General features: G+C 38.8%; 1 protein-coding gene across 2 annotated transcripts in view; it reads left to right on the top strand.

Annotated features, from left to right (window-relative positions):
* The window catches only part of golga3 (golgin A3), a 45863-nt gene that overhangs the window by 7937 nt on the left and 18538 nt on the right, over nt 1–19388 (top strand). For both annotated transcript variants that reach the window (XM_034090563.1, XM_034090562.1), the window contains exons 8-16: nt 522–828; nt 2400–2602; nt 2685–2822; nt 3518–3679; nt 3990–4358; nt 5731–5808; nt 8796–9059; nt 11401–11495; nt 15392–15608. In XM_034090563.1, the coding sequence (XP_033946454.1) occupies nt 522–828; nt 2400–2602; nt 2685–2822; nt 3518–3679; nt 3990–4358; nt 5731–5808; nt 8796–9059; nt 11401–11495; nt 15392–15608 (1833 nt within the window). The remainder of the gene's footprint in view (nt 1–521; nt 829–2399; nt 2603–2684; nt 2823–3517; nt 3680–3989; nt 4359–5730; nt 5809–8795; nt 9060–11400; nt 11496–15391; nt 15609–19388) is intronic.

The following is a 19388-nucleotide window of genomic DNA, read 5'->3' as shown; positions in this document are numbered from 1 at the left end:
CTTTAAGCTTTCTGGTATGCCTATATTTGGATGGTACAACTATATTTACAATGCCTTCATTTTCAAATCCAATTTGTTTTCTATGTAAATGCTTACCCTTGATTGTGGAAAAGAAATCTAAATCAAATCTTGTTTACTGTTAAATTCGAACTAAAAAGAAATCTAAGGAAACCCCATTAACTATAACAATAATGTTATATATTAATAATGGATACATGAATGTTCACTTGGAACCTTTCTATAATTTATTTCTAGTATATGTTGTTTCATACATTAAAGTCTCTTACGTTAGCATTTGCATAATCACTGCTGATGACAACTAGGTTAATGTTGTATTATATTGTGTACCATGCTCGACTGCGCTTCTAAATTCTCATTGCTGATACTAAATGGGAAGTCAAGCTATAAATAAATGTTCGAAACTAAAACAAATGGCTGTTAATTTACCTATCCAGGTGATACTTTATTGGAAAACTAAAATGATTGGCCGTAACCCTGACCTCGCTGTCTTTTTGCTCCAGGCTCTCAAGGAGAAGACGGAGCTTCAGGCTCAGCTGGCTACGGTGAACGCTCAGCTGCACGCGAAGAAGGCGGAGTCTCAGCTCAGCCAGGAGAAGCAGAGCACCCTCACTGCCGAGGTCAGCACACTGAGGCAGAACTCCACCCAGCTGGAGAGGGCCATGGTGGAGCTCCAGGGAAGTCTGGAGGGCAAGAACGCCAGCCTGACGTCTCTCAGCAACGACCTGAAGGTGGCTGAGGACCAATACAACCGGCTGATGGGGAAGGTGGAGGAGATGCAAAACACTGTGACCTCAAGAGACAACACAGGTGAGCGACGGAGACCCAGAGAGCTGAGGGTAACGATGAGTGAGCTCTACAGGCCGGTGTCCACACGGCGCCCAATGAGAGTATGTAGCGTTATCAGGTAAAAAGCACTTCACCCAGGAGCTGTTTTCTGAGGGCTTGAAGTAGAACATGCTTTGGCTTTTCAGGAAAGCGCCGGTAAGGACTCTTGTTAGCGGTGTCTTTTTGACAGAAATTGCCGTAACAAAGACCGGAAAGCTTTGAGTATATTTACTGTGAAGTGAAGCTCATCAGACAAAGTGGGAGAGCAAGCCGTTTTCATGATGAGAAAACAATGTCAAACAAATATACAGTAGCAAAAACACACAATAGAATCCAATGACACTAGCTTGACTATACAACCAGCACAGCCCCTAGTTGACCCCCCACACACACACACACACACATACACACATACATACACACACACACACACACACACGCACACGCACACACCACAACACAGACTATATCACCCCTTGCTGCTAAATGCCAACAAACTATGTTCAATATATAAATGCCGTTAATAACTGTAATATAAACCTGGCTGGTAAATCCGTAGAACTGTTACAGGATGTTTTTGTTTTTTTAATTATGTAACTTTTAGAGCCGGGACTCGATTAAAAAAATTAATCTAATTAATTAGAGGCTTTGTAATTAATTAATCGAAATTAATCGCATTTTTAATCAAATATACATATTTGACCTGAGAACAGTGAGAAGCAATTTCCACATGGATGTGACTCCAAGTGGTCGACAGTCGAGTGCAATCCAGTGAGCCAGGGAGCTGGTTATTCTCTCAGACGTGGACTCACTTATCCTGGCCCTGAAACCAGTCATCTGGTTGAGTGTGGGTTGGGTCAGGGCGTGGTTCCTTGCACTCAGAGTCGGGCTAACGTCCACGCTAGCTGCTACATGCTAGCTGCTACATGCTAGCTGCTACATGCTTTGCATTTAGGTGATACTATAGGCTTGATGTGCTGCGGCTCTTGTCGACGCTTCCACCCGTCCGTTTTTTAAAACAAAATGTCCCATCCACGGGGCCGACCGAAGCGGTCTCATCAACTTGTTCGTTCATGTTTGACTATTGTTCACCGTGGTTTGTTGTTGTTTGAAGTCCCATGCTGAAGTCATGAACGTTAGTTGGTGCTCCAGTATAATCGGTACGCCTGAAACTCATCCAGTGAGAAACGTTCCGCTGTGCAAAAATAAGTGCAATAACGAGTTCATTTTTGTGTAATTAATTAATCTTAATTAACGCGTTAAAGTCCCGGCCCTAGTAACTTTAAATCTTTTATATCATAACTTAGTACTTTTTTTTAATGCATGTCACATATTTAAAATATGTATCATTAAGCTGTCTGTGGCTCTTTTTCCTGCTGTAACGACGCACATTTCCCCTCCGTGGGACTAATAAAGGTATTCTGATTCTGAGGCAGAATACCTGTGCATGTGGCCCAGACTAATTGTACTTTGAGATATGTTAGACAACCTTAGATATCCATTTGCATATCCACACTGGTGGTTAAACAAGATGTGTTTCTTCTTCTTTGCAGTCCATGAGTTGCGTCAGCAGATGGGGGGTCTCCAGAGCCAGCTCCAGCAGGTGCAGCTGGAGCGCAGCACCATGCAGAGCCGCATGAAGACCTCCCAGGCAGAGATAGACTCCCTCCAGCAGCTCAGACAGTGGTACCAGCAGCAGCTCGCCATGGCCCAGGAGGCGAGAGTACGGCTGCAGAGCGAAATGGCCAACATGCAGGTAAGGTCGAAGCTGTTGGGATTGGTTTTTCATGTAGCTTTGACATGAGTAGACATGACACCCTGTTGTTTATCTCTCGCAGGCCGGACAGATGACTCAGATTGGTGTGGTGGAACATCTGAAGCTGGAGAATGTGACTCTGTCCCACCAGCTCACTGAGACCCAACACCGCTCTATTAAGGATAAAGAGCGTATTGCTGTTCAGCTGCAGAGCATTGAGGTATACTCTCCAACATCTTTTTAAGTCTACGTATCAACGTCATCCCAAACCTGAAGACCATTATGCAATCAAGGACCTTAGATCAGGGGTGTCAAACTCGAGGCCCGGGGGCCAAATCCGGCCCGTGACTTCATTTCATGTGGCCCCACAATAGCTTGCAAATAGTATAATATGTTTATTATTCGGTTACATGTCGCTTTACAGAAGGACATTGCCCATAAACTACATGTCCCACAATGCATCTCAAATTTGACTTTTTTTCTCATAATCTGACTTTTTCTTCTTGGATTTTGACTTTTTTTCCAGAATTTGGCTTTTCTTTTTAAATCATGTTGTGACATTCTCACTGAAGAGACTTGCAATCATTGGCCCTAGACTTCTGCTTTCAGATGTAGTTAAATATTAAGTTATTACCCTATCCGATAATAATCCAATGCAGAGGCAATAATGTAATATATTATATAATACATTATTTTATATATACACTATATTTATATATGTATTTTTATATAGTCTTATATATAAAACTGGCCCTTTGAGTGCAACCATGATGCTTATGTGGCCCGAGATGAAATTGAGTTTGACACCCCTGCCTTAGATCAAAGCACACGTTTCTAAATGACCAGGACTAAAATGTTTTTTCATTGTTTTTTTGATAAATCTTGAGTAAAACCTTTTTGCTATCTGTGACGTAGTCCGACATGATGAGCCAGGAATCTGCTTATAAGCAAATCCAGGATGCGAAGAACATGGTGGAAGATGATTTGCAGCACAAACTGGAGGAGTTTGAGGATGAGCGAGACCACTTAACTAAACTGGCCAACACCGCCAGCAGCCTGGAGAGGGAGCTGGAGCAGGTAATCATTCCTTTCCCACCTTGTTGTGAGTAGGGCTGTGCGATTATGGCAAGAATCATAATCACGATTATTTTGGTCAATAATTCATTTCACGATTATTTAAAAAAAGAAATGGAACAGTATGTTTTTAATAGTTGATTACCCTGAACTTTAAGAATAATTATTTTTTTTAAAAATAAAAATAATAATCGTTTTATTTCGATTACGTTGTTTTCGTAATCGTTGCAAGCCAAAATCGAGATTAAAATAAGATTAATTGCACAGCCCTAGTCTTATGTCCTGCTCTAAACTGGCACTCTATCCCTCTTAGGCGAAGTTGATCCTTTCCCAGAAGGACGTGCAGCTGCATTCGCTCCAGAAAGAACATCTGGATCTGATGCGCCAGCTGACCTGCACTCAGGAAGACCTGCAGACCAAAGAGCAGTCCATCAACCAGCTGGAGGCTCGCTTCCTGGAGCTTGAGGCCCAGCTGGCCGAGCTGCAGACGGACGGCAGCGCCAAGGACGACAACATCCAGTTCCTCCAGAACGAGAAGATCGTCCTGGAGGTGGCGCTGCAGGCCGCCCGGGCCGAAAAGAGCCAACTGGACGAGGGGGCTGAGCGTCTGGGAGAGGATGTTCTGGTGGCTTCAGACGTCTTGGATCAGCTCAGACAGGAAGTCCAGGTCAAAACCAGTCAGGTACGATACAGTTGGGAGGAGAAACTATTAAAAAAACGTGCATAGAAAGTATGATTAAGCAATAACCGTTTGACTTTACAACAAATATTGACATTCCATGCGTGTATTTGGTCATGCTTATCCCCCAAATACTTCTTTAGTGACGCAGTGAGTTACATAACAGGTTAAAATACTTCCTTAGGCACGTTTAGCAGTAATGAAGGAATTACTGAGCTATAGTTACTTGGCATTGTATCTCTCAGAATTGAAAAGTCACACCTTCATCTAAGAGGTGACATTTGAAAAGAGCACTGCTTTTACTTTCAAATCAAAATGACTCAAAATGTTCATCTTCAGCTGAATTGATTGCATTTCTATTTTTTCCATCCCTTTTTTTGTTCATATGTTTTCTATGAGCAAATGTATGCATCTTAAACGTCAATATCGCAGCCGTGTTGTGCTAAATGAACTGTGGTAAGCTAAAAACCTGTGACCTAACATTCAATTAATTATGCAGCCCTGAGTTAACCCTTCGATGCCCTTAGAGCGACTGGACCCTACGCCCTTCCATAAGTGGGTCAAAAACGAAGAATAATATGTGTTTTTATGCCATTTGTCATTTTGGTTTAGAACAATCACTTGTATAATGTTTAGTATTATATTTTGGTTCACACTAGAAATATTTTATATTTAATTTGTCACTATTTAGAATTTTTTTTTTTTTTTTTTTTACATTTTGAAAAAAACCGTTTTGAACATATCGATCCGCTATTCTGAGACCCTCACAGTATTCCAGTCCCTTTTCCAAACTCATCTCTTGTCTACTCATACCCCCCCCCCCCCCCCCCCCATCAATCCATGCCGGCTGATCAAGTTTGATAGTCCTATACCCCCCACCCTAACCTTCCCTTATATTGTAAAGCGATGTTGAGTCCTTGAAAAGCCCTATACAAATATAATGTATTATTATTATACTGACGAGTATCAGATCTTGCTGTGTACAATAATCTTCCTGAGAGGTGTCACTTGTGATGTCGTCTGTGGTCTACAGTGAATGTATTCCTGACAGCAACAGGTGATAAGAATCAAAGGTTCCCATAGGATCCCATAGGAAATACAAGCGGGTCATTTTTGACCCACTTATGGAAGCTTGGGGTAGAAATACGAAAACTACAATTTCTTAAAATTAAAATTTAAAATGTGAATGGCTTGATATCCAAAACATGTTTTTGAGGAATAGCTGGAATATGAAATGATAAAAAAAAAATGTAATTGCAAAGATACTTCAAGAAAACCACCTCACCGGGTCCAAGAAGACCCACTTATGCAGATTCTAAGGGTTACGTCTCCAGCCAGATGTAGGGAGTAATTATTGTCCCTTGCTTTGTTACAGATTGAAACTCTCCAACAACAAAATGGTTCCCTGAAGAAACAAGCTCAGAAACTGAAGGAGCAGTATCAACAACAGAAGGTAAGTCCTCCCTTTTCTCTGACGGTTCATGAAGCTCTGTATTTCTAGGTACAGCTCGTAGAATCCAGAATGTTTATTTATTTCACACTAAAATGTTATAAATAAGGCTGTTGTGGGAGGATGTGTTGTGGAGGCAGATGGCTGTCGCCTCAGTGGATGGAGCTCATTGTGCAGGCTGTCAGAAAGAGGGCGGGGCTTACTGACAGAAATGAGAATTGGATTGTGTTTATCTCAAGGCTTGAGTTTTTGAATACCATTCAGACTCATCAGGCTTCATCTACAGCAGGGGTGGGGAACCTCCGGCCTCCGGGCCGTATACGGCCCGCGAGACAATTTGGTACGGCCCTCGAGGTAATTTATAAACACACGCAAAAAATTAAAAAATGAAAGAAATCTAGACCGCAAACAAATTAAACAAGCGAGTGCCTGTTTTTCCTGGCCAAGGTCAGGGTCCTTGAACACAACACGAGCCTAACGTGTCATCACGTGGTATATGTCTCGACTGACAGGGGTGCAGTTCTGACGGAGAGCACCAGAACGCCGCTCCAGCACTTCAGAAATTGCAGTACCGATAAGTCCATACACATGCCGCAGTTTCTGCGTGTCTGTGTCTTTAGTTGAAAGCCCAGTGGCGATCTGCTCATCTGTCATACTGATCAGACAGTCAATAACTGTGTTGTTATCATTAGCATCTGGTTAGCTAGCTATGCTAACGAATATAAGAAGCTTTTTCTACAACCAGTGAGGTAAAGGCACATCTTTATATGATCATTATAGTTATAAAAAAAATAAGAGAATAAAGTAAACAGGTATAAAATACTATATGACAGTTATTAATAAAGAAGAATACAGTTTGAAAGGGGAGTGATTTGTCAAATATCCATAAATTAAAAGAAAATCTGCTTACAGTTGTGTTTGGGTGTTGAGAGATGTGTCCATAGATCTCCTAATGTTGCTCTCAAAGTGCACCAGATTGATGCTTTTAACTTCAACATTTAAAAAAAATCATCCCAGGGGAGCACGCCACACCCTGCACGTGCATGCATACGTGAGTCATAGTGAGATATCTGGATTAAGATGTTGCTTTTTCTTTGCACAGAATGAAATGAATGGGCTGTGATTTTAGTTTTTTTTAAGCAGAGGTCAATAATTTGTACGGCCCTCTGAGGATATTGTAAAAATTGAAATGGCCCTTGAGAGGAAAAAGGTTCCCCACCCCTGATCTACAGCATGTCCATCAGCATGTATTGAGGACTGCTTTCAGCAAACTAGTAACACTGGTGGTAAAGCTCTGAAGTCTGTGAAGCTTGAGGTACTGTGGCATGAATGTGAAATAGAGGTATACAGGATAGTAGGAATATTAAGAGGCTATTTTTATTTTTTTTGTTCCTTTTTTGTGTATTGAAAAAAGAGAATATTGAATTATTGTTGAAATGAAAGTCCTCAAATGCATAAAAACCACAACTATTGGATCTGTTTGAAATGTTTCTCTTTGTTACTGTTCTGCAAGGTTTGGATTTATTTGTTCCTACTTTGCTGCACACTCAAACAATTGTACCTACATTTTTGTATATATATATATATTAGGGCTGTCAAACGATTACAATTTTTAATCAGATTAATCACAGCTTGAAAATTAATTAATCACCATTTGTCCAAAATATGCCATTTCTTTATGTATATTGTTGTGGGAATGGAAAGATAAATGAAAGAAGGCTGATATATCCATTTAACATACAGTAGGCCTATGTATGTTTATTGTAACATTGTTCTGCGTGTCAAAATGAAAGACAGCCCACACACCTATCAATCATCAAACCGTGGGGTCTTAATTCATTACGTGTTGATTTCTATCAACACGTAATGTTGTATCGATGTATATAGAGATGTACTACAGCAAAAGTATTCTTCGTCGGGACTTCCTGCAACAACACCACGCCGTTATCTTGATTCTGATTGGCCAGAAGACATTATCAAAGATGTTCTATTGAGAAGACGATCACTACGTGACAAAAGTTTTCAAAACCGTTTCTAGCCTTCGGTATTTACTGCTGTCTGTGCAATTTACTCCGCGAGTTGGCGGGCTTTATTTTGCTTACTTTAACATCATTTTTCATGGTGGGGCTAAGCCATTTATTGGTATGGCTGTAGCCTACCCCAGCCATACCCTGGCGCTGCCACTGGTGGGATGTATGGGGTGGGCCATTCTGCACATGCGTTAAATGCGTTAAATATTTTAACGCAATTAATTCAAAAAATGTATTACCGCCGTTAACGCGATAATTTTGACAGCATCAATATATATATATATATATATATTTGAAAGCTTCAAGTCTATGTATTAACAAAACCTTAAATATGTAGTCAAATGCTCTTCTGTCTTTAGTAGATGTGGGCGACTGTTGGGAACCAATACAAAGCTATTTAGGCTGCAAAAAGAAAGTCTGTAAGATACTGAATGAATACATCTTGTTATTTTTTCAATTGCCATGTTCAATGTATGGAAGCCTGGAGGTGATGCCATGTGGGGTTCAAATCATTGCCCCCCTCTCTTCTGCACGTACCTACATTATTTTGTGATCATATTTTGCCAGACAAGTCAAATTATAAGCAGTCGTTATTACTCCGCAAGGCAAGTTTATTAATATAGCACTTTCAACACAAGGCAATTCAAAGTGCTTTACAAAAAATGAAAGACATTAAAAAAACATTAAAAAGCAAAGATAATAAAACATGAATACAAGTTACAGTGCAGTGTAAGATGTGAATAGTTCAATTAAAAGCAGCGGCAAAAAGAAAAGTCTTCAACCTGGATTTAAAAGTCGTCAGAGTTGCAGCTTTCTGGGAGTTTGTTCCAGATATTTGGCAATATCTAAAACCAAATGCTCACATCCCTCTCGCCCTAGTCGTCCTGTGAAATTATAGTCTTTTGACACTTTTCTAAGAGAGGATGCCAACTTCTTCATGACCGTTATTGACTCTTACAGGTGATGGTGGAAGCCTACCGCCGGGACGCCAGCTCCAAAGAACAGTTGATCAGCGAGCTGAAGTCGACCAAAAAGCGGCTGCTGTCGGAGGTGAAGGAGCTGAAGCAGGAGCTGCTGGGCGTTCAGGGGGAGAAGCAGCAGGCGGAGCTGGAGCAGGCGCGGCTGCAGAAGGAGGTGCTGAGGGTGGAGGAGCAGATGAACAACATGGACGCCCATCTGACCGCCATTCAGCAGGAGAGGGATCAGCTGGAGACCCAGATGCAGGTCTCTAGAGTCATTGTTAAACCGTTCATATCAAATGCATGTATTTATTCATTTTTAAAAGGGACAATCTACATAATTATGTATATTTTCTACTTTTTTTTGTATTACTATTTTATTGCTATTGAGATTTTTTAACCCTCCGGTATCATTCCATTGGATGACGCAAATTAGTCATTCGGGACAAAAATGTCCACTGCAAAGGACTTTGATAAAAACATTATATTAAAAGGTTTTTTTCACAACTATTTTGGGTTCAATCTTTAAAGCAACTTCCGCCCTAATCAAAAATACCAAAAATTCAATCATTTTCAGGATGTTAACCCTTTAAATGCCTGAATACATGAAACCGCTGTTGTTTTTCATGATAAAAACAGAGAAAAGGAGTATTTTCCATATAATACATATCTGGGGACTGGCTCTTTTCTTATCACAGTCTTGGATATGTAAAAGATTAGCTACAAAATAGATTTGTTTGCATTATTAGTTTTTGCACAAAATTAGATTAAACAAAAAAGTCACACATTAGTCATTCGGGACAAAAATGTCCACTTCCAAAAACTGCTATAAAATGATAACAGATTCATATTTTTTAAAACTTTTTCGGGTTAAATCTTTCAATCAACTTCAGTCCTGATCAAAAATACCAAATATTAAATTATTTTCAGGATTTTAACCCTTTAACTGCCAGTTTGAAAACAATGAATTTGCGTTTTCTATGAAAAACATGCACAAAAAGGCAGTTATTTTCCATATAATAAATGTTGGGGCGGTCGGATTTTTTCTTTCTTATAACAGTCTTGGATATGTCAAAGATTAGCTACAACATTGATTTTTTTGCATTATCAGTTTTTGCACAAAATTAGATTAAATAAAAAAACTCGGGACAAAAATGTCCACTTCCAAAAACTGCTCTAAAAGGAAAAGATTGAACCCAAAATGTGGTGAATAAAATATTTTTAATATAATGTTTTTATCAAAGTCTTTTGCAGCGGACATTTTTGTCTCGAATGGTCAATAAGCGTAGTCGATTTGTTACACAGTGAATTAAAGACCGATTTGAAAAATTGGAATTCCAAAATAGATCGAGAAAATATCCTTGTTACAAAACATCAGGCCATTTGCACCAACACAACCAAAGTGATTGCAAAATGAAACGTGAAAAATTATCATATGGACAAAAACGTCCACAGTGATACCGGAGGGTTAAATGTTTATTTCTTGTCTTTTAATTTGATTGCACAATGCCATGTCTTTTTATGCTGCTGCAACACAAACATGTCCCAACTTGGGATCAAGAATGTACTTCTTATCTTAATTAACATTAGCACTTAGTCCATGTCCAATTTTCCAGATTTAGCGACATTACATTTAATGACATTTAAGGCACATGTTGTATCTGCGGTTCCCGAGACCCTGATGGCATTTCACGAAAACAAGAGCACAGAAAAAAACACCCGAGCACAATAAAACACATACCGTCTCTTAAAGGACATAAATACAAACCCATAAACAAACTGTATCAGCACAGATAAAAGCTAATTGGCACAGACAATTCAAAATGTAATAATATAACCCCTTCTCCAGTTTATGAAAGCATGTTTGATCGTCAAATTCACTTCACAAAGTACTTGTTTTGACATTTGGATGTATAATAATCAGGTGGCTGGAACAAATGTGTCAGCCGGTACAGTGTGAATCCTATCATTAGATCAGAAGCATTTATTGTCATTATACAATCACAACGAGAAGACGCTTTTATCCAAAGCGACTTACATACTCAGTACTGGGGACAATCCCCACTGGAGCAATTTGGGGTGAAGTGTCTCAGGGACACAACGACATGCTGACTGCAGTGGGGTTTGAACCTGTGACCTCCTGTTCCCAGCGCACAACCCACTGCGCCACACGCCTCCCCTCCCAAAACATTCAGAATAGACAACAAAGACATGCAGCATTCCTACAAACATAAGTAAGGTAATAACAAAATCAAGTGCAGGAAATAATTCAATTAGTAGAGCATTTACAACAACTGTGAACACACACACACACACACATACACACACACACACACACACCCCCCCCATCAAAGACTATATTTAGACTGTAAGTATAAATATGCACATTGACATTGAATTGAATCTCGTTGCACTGTCATCGCGACTAGCTCTGCTTTCACCACTCTTATTTATTTATTGTCTACTTTTTACTGACATGTCGTTGTACTTTGTATGATGACAATACAGAAATATTCTTCATTCTTCTGTACAGTGAATATGTACGTGTTATTGCACCATAATGATAACCATATAATGATGAACATTGTGTTTTCCTGCCGCTCCAGTCTCTGCAGTTTGACCGGAGCCAGCTAGCAGCCGTGACGGAGGAGAACGAAGGGCTGCGGAAACAGGTGGAGCAGTTGGAGGGAGAAGCCAAAAAGTGAGTCATGTGCTGCAAAGAGAACTGCAGAGCTAGAAAGACTTGGTCTGTGGTCTTTATCTCTGTCATCAAGTGCGGTTTATAAACTTAAATAAATGGCGTTGCTCATAGAATTCCTCATCTCCTCACGATGAGTCGGTCAATAAGGCATCAACAACATAACGCACCCTGTCATCTTTTCCATACATGGGATTTTCAGAGGTGGGAAGTAGTGGAGGAGAAATACTTCGTTACTGCACTTAAGTACATTTTTCTGGTATCAGTACTTTACTCCATTACTTACGACATATTACTTTGACTTCTTACACGTTGAACACAAATACCTGTACTTTCTACTTCTCACATGTTGAACACAAATACCTGTACTTTCTACTTCTCACATGTTGAACACAAATACCTGTACTTTCTACTTCTTACATGTTGAACTCAAATACCTGTACTTTCTACTTCTTACATGTTGAACCCAAATACCTGTACTTTCTACTTCTTACATGTTGAACTCAAATACCTGTACTTTCTACTTCTTACATGTTGAACACAAATACCTGTACTTTCTACTTCTTACATGTTGAACCCAAATACCTGTACTTTCTACTTCTTACATGTTGAACTCAAATACCTGTACTTTCTACTTCTTACATGTTGAACACAAATACCTGTACTTTCTACTTCTTACATGTTGAACCCAAATACCTGTACTTTCTACTTCTTACATGTTGAACACAAATATCTGTACTTTCTACTTCTTACATGTTGAACACAAATACCTGTACTTTGTACTTCTTACATGTTGAACACAAATACCTGTACTTTGTACTTCTTACATGTTGAACACAAATACCTGTACTTTCTACTTCTTACATGTTGAACCCAAATACCTGTACTTTCTACTTCTTACATGTTGAACTCAAATACCTGTACTTTCTACTTCTCACATGTTGAACTCAAATACCTGTACTTTCTACTTCTTACATGTTGAACCCAAATACCTGTACTTTCTACTTCTTACATGTTGAACCCAAATACCTGTACTTTCTACTTCTTACATGTTGAACCCAAATACCTGTACTTTCTACTTCTTACATGTTGAACCCAAATACCTGTACTTTCTACTTCTTACATGTTGAACACAAATACCTAAACTTTCTACTTCTTACATGTTGAACACAAATACCTGTACTTTCTACTTCTCACATGTTGAACACAAATACCTGTACTTTCTACTTCTTACATGTTGAACCCAAATACCTGTACTTTCTACTTCTTACATGTTGAACACAAATACCTGTACTTTCTACTTCTTACATGTTGAACACAAATACCTGTACTTTCTACTTCTTACATGTTGAACCCAAATACCTGTACTTTCTACTTCTTACATGTTGAACACAAATACCTGTACTTTCTACTTCTTACATGTTGAACCCAAATACCTGTACTTTCTACTTCTTACATGTTGAACACAAATACCTAAACTTTCTACTTCTTACATGTTGAACTCAAATACCTGTACTTTCTACTTCTTACATGTTGAACACAAATACCTGTACTTTCTACTTCTCACATGTTGAACACAAATACCTGTACTTTCTACTTCTTACATGTTGAACCCAAATACCTGTACTTTCTACTTCTTACATGTTGAACACAAATACCTGTACTTTCTACTTCTTACATGTTGAACCCAAATACCTGTACTTTCTACTTCTTACATGTTGAACACAAATACCTGTACTTTCTACTTCTTACATGTTGAACACAAATACCTGTACTTTCTACTTCTCACATGTTGAACCCAAATACCTGAACTTTCTACTTCTTACATGTTGAACACAAATACCTGTACTTTGTACTTCTTACATGTTGAACACAAATACCTGTACTTTGTACTTCTTACATGTTGAACACAAATACCTGTACTTTGTACTTCTTACATGTTGAACACAAATACCTGTACTTTCTACTTCTTACATGTTGAACCCAAATACCTGTACTTTCTACTTCTTACATGTTGAACTCAAATACCTGTACTTTCTACTTCTCACATGTTGAACTCAAATACCTGTACTTTCTACTTCTCACATGTTGAACTCAAATACCTGTACTTTCTACTTCTTACATGTTGAACCCAAATACCTGTACTTTCTACTTCTTACATGTTGAACCCAAATACCTGTACTTTCTACTTCTTACATGTTGAACTCAAATACCTGTACTTTATACTTCTTACATGTTGAACCCAAATACCTGTACTTTCTACTTCTTACATGTTGAACCCAAATACCTGTACTTTCTACTTCTCACATGTTGAACCCAAATACCTGTACTTTCTACTTCTCACATGTTGAACTCAAATACCTGTACTTTCTACTTCTCACATGTTGAACCCAAATACCTGTACTTTCTACTTCTTACATGTTGAACCCAAATACCTGTACTTTCTACTTCTTACATGTTGAACACAAATACCTGTACTTTCTACTTCTTACATGTTGAACCCAAATACCTGTACTTTCTACTTCTTACATGTTGAACACAAATACCTAAACTTTCTACTTCTTACATGTTGAACTCAAATACCTGTACTTTCTACTTCTCACATGTTGAACACAAATACCTGTACTTTCTACTTCTCACATGTTGAACACAAATACCTGTACTTTCTACTTCTTACATGTTGAACCCAAATACCTGTACTTTCTACTTCTTACATGTTGAACACAAATACCTGTACTTTCTACTTCTTACATGTTGAACCCAAATACCTGTACTTTCTACTTCTTACATGTTGAACACAAATACCTGTACTTTCTACTTCTTACATGTTGAACACAAATACCTGTACTTTGTACTTCTTACATGTTGAACACAAATACCTGTACTTTCTACTTCTTACATGTTGAACCCAAATACCTGTACTTTCTACTTCTTACATGTTGAACACAAATACCTGTACTTTCTACTTCTTACATGTTGAACCCAAATACCTGTACTTTCTACTTCTTACATGTTGAACACAAATACCTGTACTTTCTACTTCTTACATGTTGAACTCAAATACCTGTACTTTGTACTTCTTACATGTTGAACACAAATACCTGTACTTTGTACTTCTTACATGTTGAACACAAATACCTGTACTTTGTACTTCTTACATGTTGAACACAAATACCTGTACTTTCTACTTCTTACATGTTGAACCCAAATACCTGTACTTTCTACTTCTTACATGTTGAACTCAAATACCTGTACTTTCTACTTCTCACATGTTGAACTCAAATACCTGTACTTTCTACTTCTCACATGTTGAACTCAAATACCTGTACTTTCTACTTCTTACATGTTGAACCCAAATACCTGTACTTTCTACTTCTTACATGTTGAACCCAAATACCTGTACTTTCTACTTCTTACATGTTGAACTCAAATACCTGTACTTTCTACTTCTTACATGTTGAACCCAAATACCTGTACTTTCTACTTCTTACATGTTGAACCCAAATACCTGTACTTTCTACTTCTTACATGTTGAACCCAAATACCTGTACTTTCTACTTCTTACATGTTGAACCCAAATACCTGTACTTTCTACTTCTTATATGTTGAACCCAAATACCTGTATTTTCTACTTCTCACATGTTGAACCCAAATACCTGTACTTTGTACTCTTTAAAACAGCTGCTAGTTAGGGGTACTTTTTACTGAAGTACATTTCAAAGCCTCTTTACTTTCACTTGAGTCAAGAAGTTTAGTCAATACTTCTACTTCTACCAGATTATTTTTAAACACGAGTATCTGTACTTCTACTTGAGTAAAGGACGTGTGTACTTTTACCTTCTCTGGTGATTTTAAAGATGTACAGTCTGATCTTGTAACTCTTTGTATGTATTCATCAGGGCCATCTCGGAGCAGAAGGTGCGTGTGAAGCGTCTGGGGACGGATCTGACCAGCGCTCAGAAGGAGATGAAGGCCAAACACAAGGCATACGAGAACGCTGTGAGCATCCTGAGCCGCCGGCTGCAGGAGGCTCTGATGGAGAAGGAGACCACCGAGGCAGAGTTGCTCAAACTCAAGGCCCAGGTGTCGGAGGGGGGGGACAGCCAGGCCTTCCAGGTACTGTGGAAACCCTCAACACACGTTCAAGGTTCAAGGCTTTTATTACAGGGTTCTTACGGTCATTGAAAACCTGGAAAAGTCATGGAAATTCAAAATGCTAATTCCAGGTCCTGGAAAAGTTACGGAAAACAATATTCTTCCCAAAGTTTTGGAAAAGTCATGGAAATGTAACTAAAGTTGCATCAAATATAATTCATATTTTATCTAATTGCCGAAATAGTAATACTATAATGATAATAAATACTGTATAGTAATGAAACGTAAAATGGCATTTAACTGACGAGGTGTTTTGCTGGTGAGAGATTTTAGTTAGTAGCGAGTAGGATTTGTTTTAGAGGCACGACATGTTTCAGATGCAGACCTTATTTTCCTGTTCCACGTTAAAATAAACCATTTCCAGTGGTACGCTGAGAGAGAGTAATGTTTTTGGTCATGGACAATTAGGTAAAGGTCCTGGAGAAGTCATGGAAAATCCTTGGTGAAAAAGTGTATGAACCCTGATGGTAATGAAACGTAAAATGGCAACTGTCGCAGTATTTCGCTTGTGAGAGATGTTTACAATCACGCCCTCTAGTCGAGTGGTTCCCAACCTGGGGGGCGCCAGGCCTCAGATGATTTGAGGCCAAATATCATATTTAGATTTTTTTTTTTTACTTCAAGTTAGTAGCTATTAAAGGCATAACAAGACAGAAATGTATAATTCTTTTTTTAATAGAAATGTTTCTTCTGCCGTAAAGTGTCCAAACCGGGCTTTTCTGGATAAGCGCATTTTTAAAACAGTCATTGTCCATGCCGGTTTCAGTTGGATTATTTGTCACAGTTGCTCCGATCAGATCGGTCTCCTCCATTTTGTAGCGCAACTTCCAACAGGAGTCATTTGGGGGGGCTCTTGGGGAAAAAAGGTTGGGAACCACTGCTTTAGTCGACAGTGGCTTTAGCCTGTAGGAGCTACTATTTGATATAAGGCTGCCAAGATGCCAGGGAAGTGCAGTTTCAACAATGTATGGCTTCTAAAGGATAAGTACCAATTGTGGTTATCGAAAGACATTGACCCAAGACGTGCTAAATGCAAACTGTGTTGTAAAATATTTGATATTTCGAATATGGGCGAGACAGCGCTTGCTTGAAAGAAAGAGTCATTTTTTTGGTCATGGAAGATGAGGTAAAGGTCATGGAGAAGTCATTGAAAATCATTGGTGAAAAAGTGTATGGACCCTGTTATTAGCCATGTGTGCATAGCTACAGTACAGGGTTTCCGCTAGGATTTTTTCTCGACGGTCAAATGTCCGGGCAGATTTTATTTTACCGGACAAATTTGAAACTTACCGGTCATATTTCAATAATAATAATAATAGTTGTGTAGCAGAGTTTCCGTTAGCAGGTAATTACCGGACTATGAGCAGATATCAGTTTAAAACTCAGTTCACGGGGCTCATTTTTATATTGCTTCAGTTTATAATCGTAACAGATCGAAAAAAATTCAGATTCATTTTTCAATAAATGATTCCACAAACAACAAACAACATAATTATTACATTCAAACAAACTACTTGTAGTAGATAACGTACATTATTCAGAAGTTTACATCAACTTTGAATAATAACACGGGAGAAACGGATCCTCTCTTTTCCCCTCTCTCTCTCCTGACAGCCCGTCAGTTTCTCAAGCAGCTCCTGCAGCTCGCTAAACAGAGGGCGGGGCTTCAGGTGATTCTGCAGAGCTGCGTGTCTCGGTCAGACTCAGCAGCTGATCTGATCTCTCTCTCGTCCGGTTACACTTCACTCGCGTTTATGTCCATATCGATCAGACCCAGCTCTCCTGATCGGCCTTTATAGAGAGCACCGATCAAACTATTAAGAGTGAATATCGGCCGATAATGACCGGCGGCCGATCGATCGGAGCCTCCCTAATTATTACCAGACATTTTGACCGTCAGGTTTTGAATTTACCGGTTTTTTATAAATTTTACCAGCTAAAAACCGGTAATTACCGGCTAACGGAAACCCTGCTACAGTGTAGTTATGACGATGAAAATCTTAGGTCCCAGGCTCCTCCAACAGTGCAACACAATAAAACTAATAAAATTGAAGAAATACATTCAGTGTATTGAGAAATTCACAGCTACAATCAATCTTTATTTAGCACATTTTAAAAACAACCTCGGTACAGGGAATACATACAATATAAAATAACACAATGGGAGTAAAATTATAAAAGCACAATAACTAGAAACATACAAATGTAAAAACGTTATGTTCGACTAGTGTTAGACATATAGTTTGCAGTGGATTCTCCGTTTTAGTGTTGGGAAAAGCACCAGCAGAGAATTATGCAGAGTGCAGGCTCTTATCTATTTACACTTCTTAGCAATTTAAAATGTTGTGTGGATCTGTCGGCGCACTAAACAAACATTAGGAGGCCTAAGGTCGTAGGTTACAAAGTTTATGAAGCCTGTTTTTCTTCTTTGCACTTAATAAAACCATTAGATATTAGTCTGGCCAACATCGAGCAAAACATCGTGTTTCATAATTATGGAAAGGTCATGACATTTCTAAAATCAAGGACCATTTTGATGATGATTGTTGTTGTCTTTATAAAGGAATAGTTTCTTGAGCATCCTGTCAAGTAATGTAGCATTACACCCAATGCATTAACTGAAGCTGTTGATGTTGTTCTTGCAAATCTATTTTTATTGAAAAATGATTTGACTGAGCCTGTAGTTTCAAGTGTTTGAATTGAACGTAACCAACGAGTGGAGATTGAAAAAGGTTGTTCCATAATCTCTAGTGCAATGGTTACAACTGTATTTATTAGGGCTGTCAAGTTAACGCGGTAACGCAATTTTATTTTAACGCCACTAATTATTAATATTATTTTAACATGTGATTAACGCATGTGTATTTGTCCTCGGCCCGCCCCGTAGTTTCAGAGCCCATAGGCTTGACGTTGTTGTTGATTGGATGGTGGGAGATTCTTGCGAGAGATATGGATACAAAAAAAATAGTTTTAAACAGCAAGCCAAGCACACGCCTGGACACGGCGTCTACGAGCAGCAAGCTTTCAACAGCGACAGCTAAATGGGGGGCTACAGCTTAACGTTGTGGAGGACGAGAGACTACGTTAGATCATTCGGATCGCATCCAACATGTCGACATCACAGCGCATTATTTTGACCCCTGTGGGAACTTCAGTCTCATGCTTTGACTGTTATGAAGACGGAGGAGCGGCATTTCGCCGACAACTGTCAACAGGCTTGTCTGTTTGAGCAACTGGCTCAGTGCAAAGAAGTACACGGGGTTGGGAGCGAGCGAAGAGAGGGAGAGGTTCCAGGTTGTTGTATTGAAAATATTCAGGAGATTATTTGTCATTGTTCCAATGATAATAAACATTATTTGCATAAAGCATATTTGTCCACTCATATGTTGATACGAGTATTACAAACTTGACAAATATTCCTCTAAGGTACATTTAGAACAGATAAAAAATGTGCGATTCACTATGCGATTAATCGCGATTAAATATTTTAATCGACTGACAGCCCTAGTATTTATATACATTTCAAGTAGTATTATAAACGGCTGTTCATGTAATACATTGTGAATGGATCTGATATTCTGTCTAAGAAAATATGTGGGAACGCTGAATATTAAGCATCCTTAGTTTTGAGGAATACGTTTGAAGTTATCTTATTTTACTGTAAGAGCTTTCCAATTGCATAAATAACTAATATTATTATAGTTAAAAAGCCAAAGATTAAAATTGTCGACAGGGACAGCA

This window comes from Pseudochaenichthys georgianus, chromosome 9 (genome assembly GCF_902827115.2).
Source record: "Pseudochaenichthys georgianus chromosome 9, fPseGeo1.2, whole genome shotgun sequence".
In the NCBI taxonomy this organism is placed as follows: Eukaryota; Metazoa; Chordata; class Actinopteri; order Perciformes; family Channichthyidae; genus Pseudochaenichthys; species Pseudochaenichthys georgianus.
This window is presented reverse-complemented; position numbering and strand designations above follow the sequence as displayed.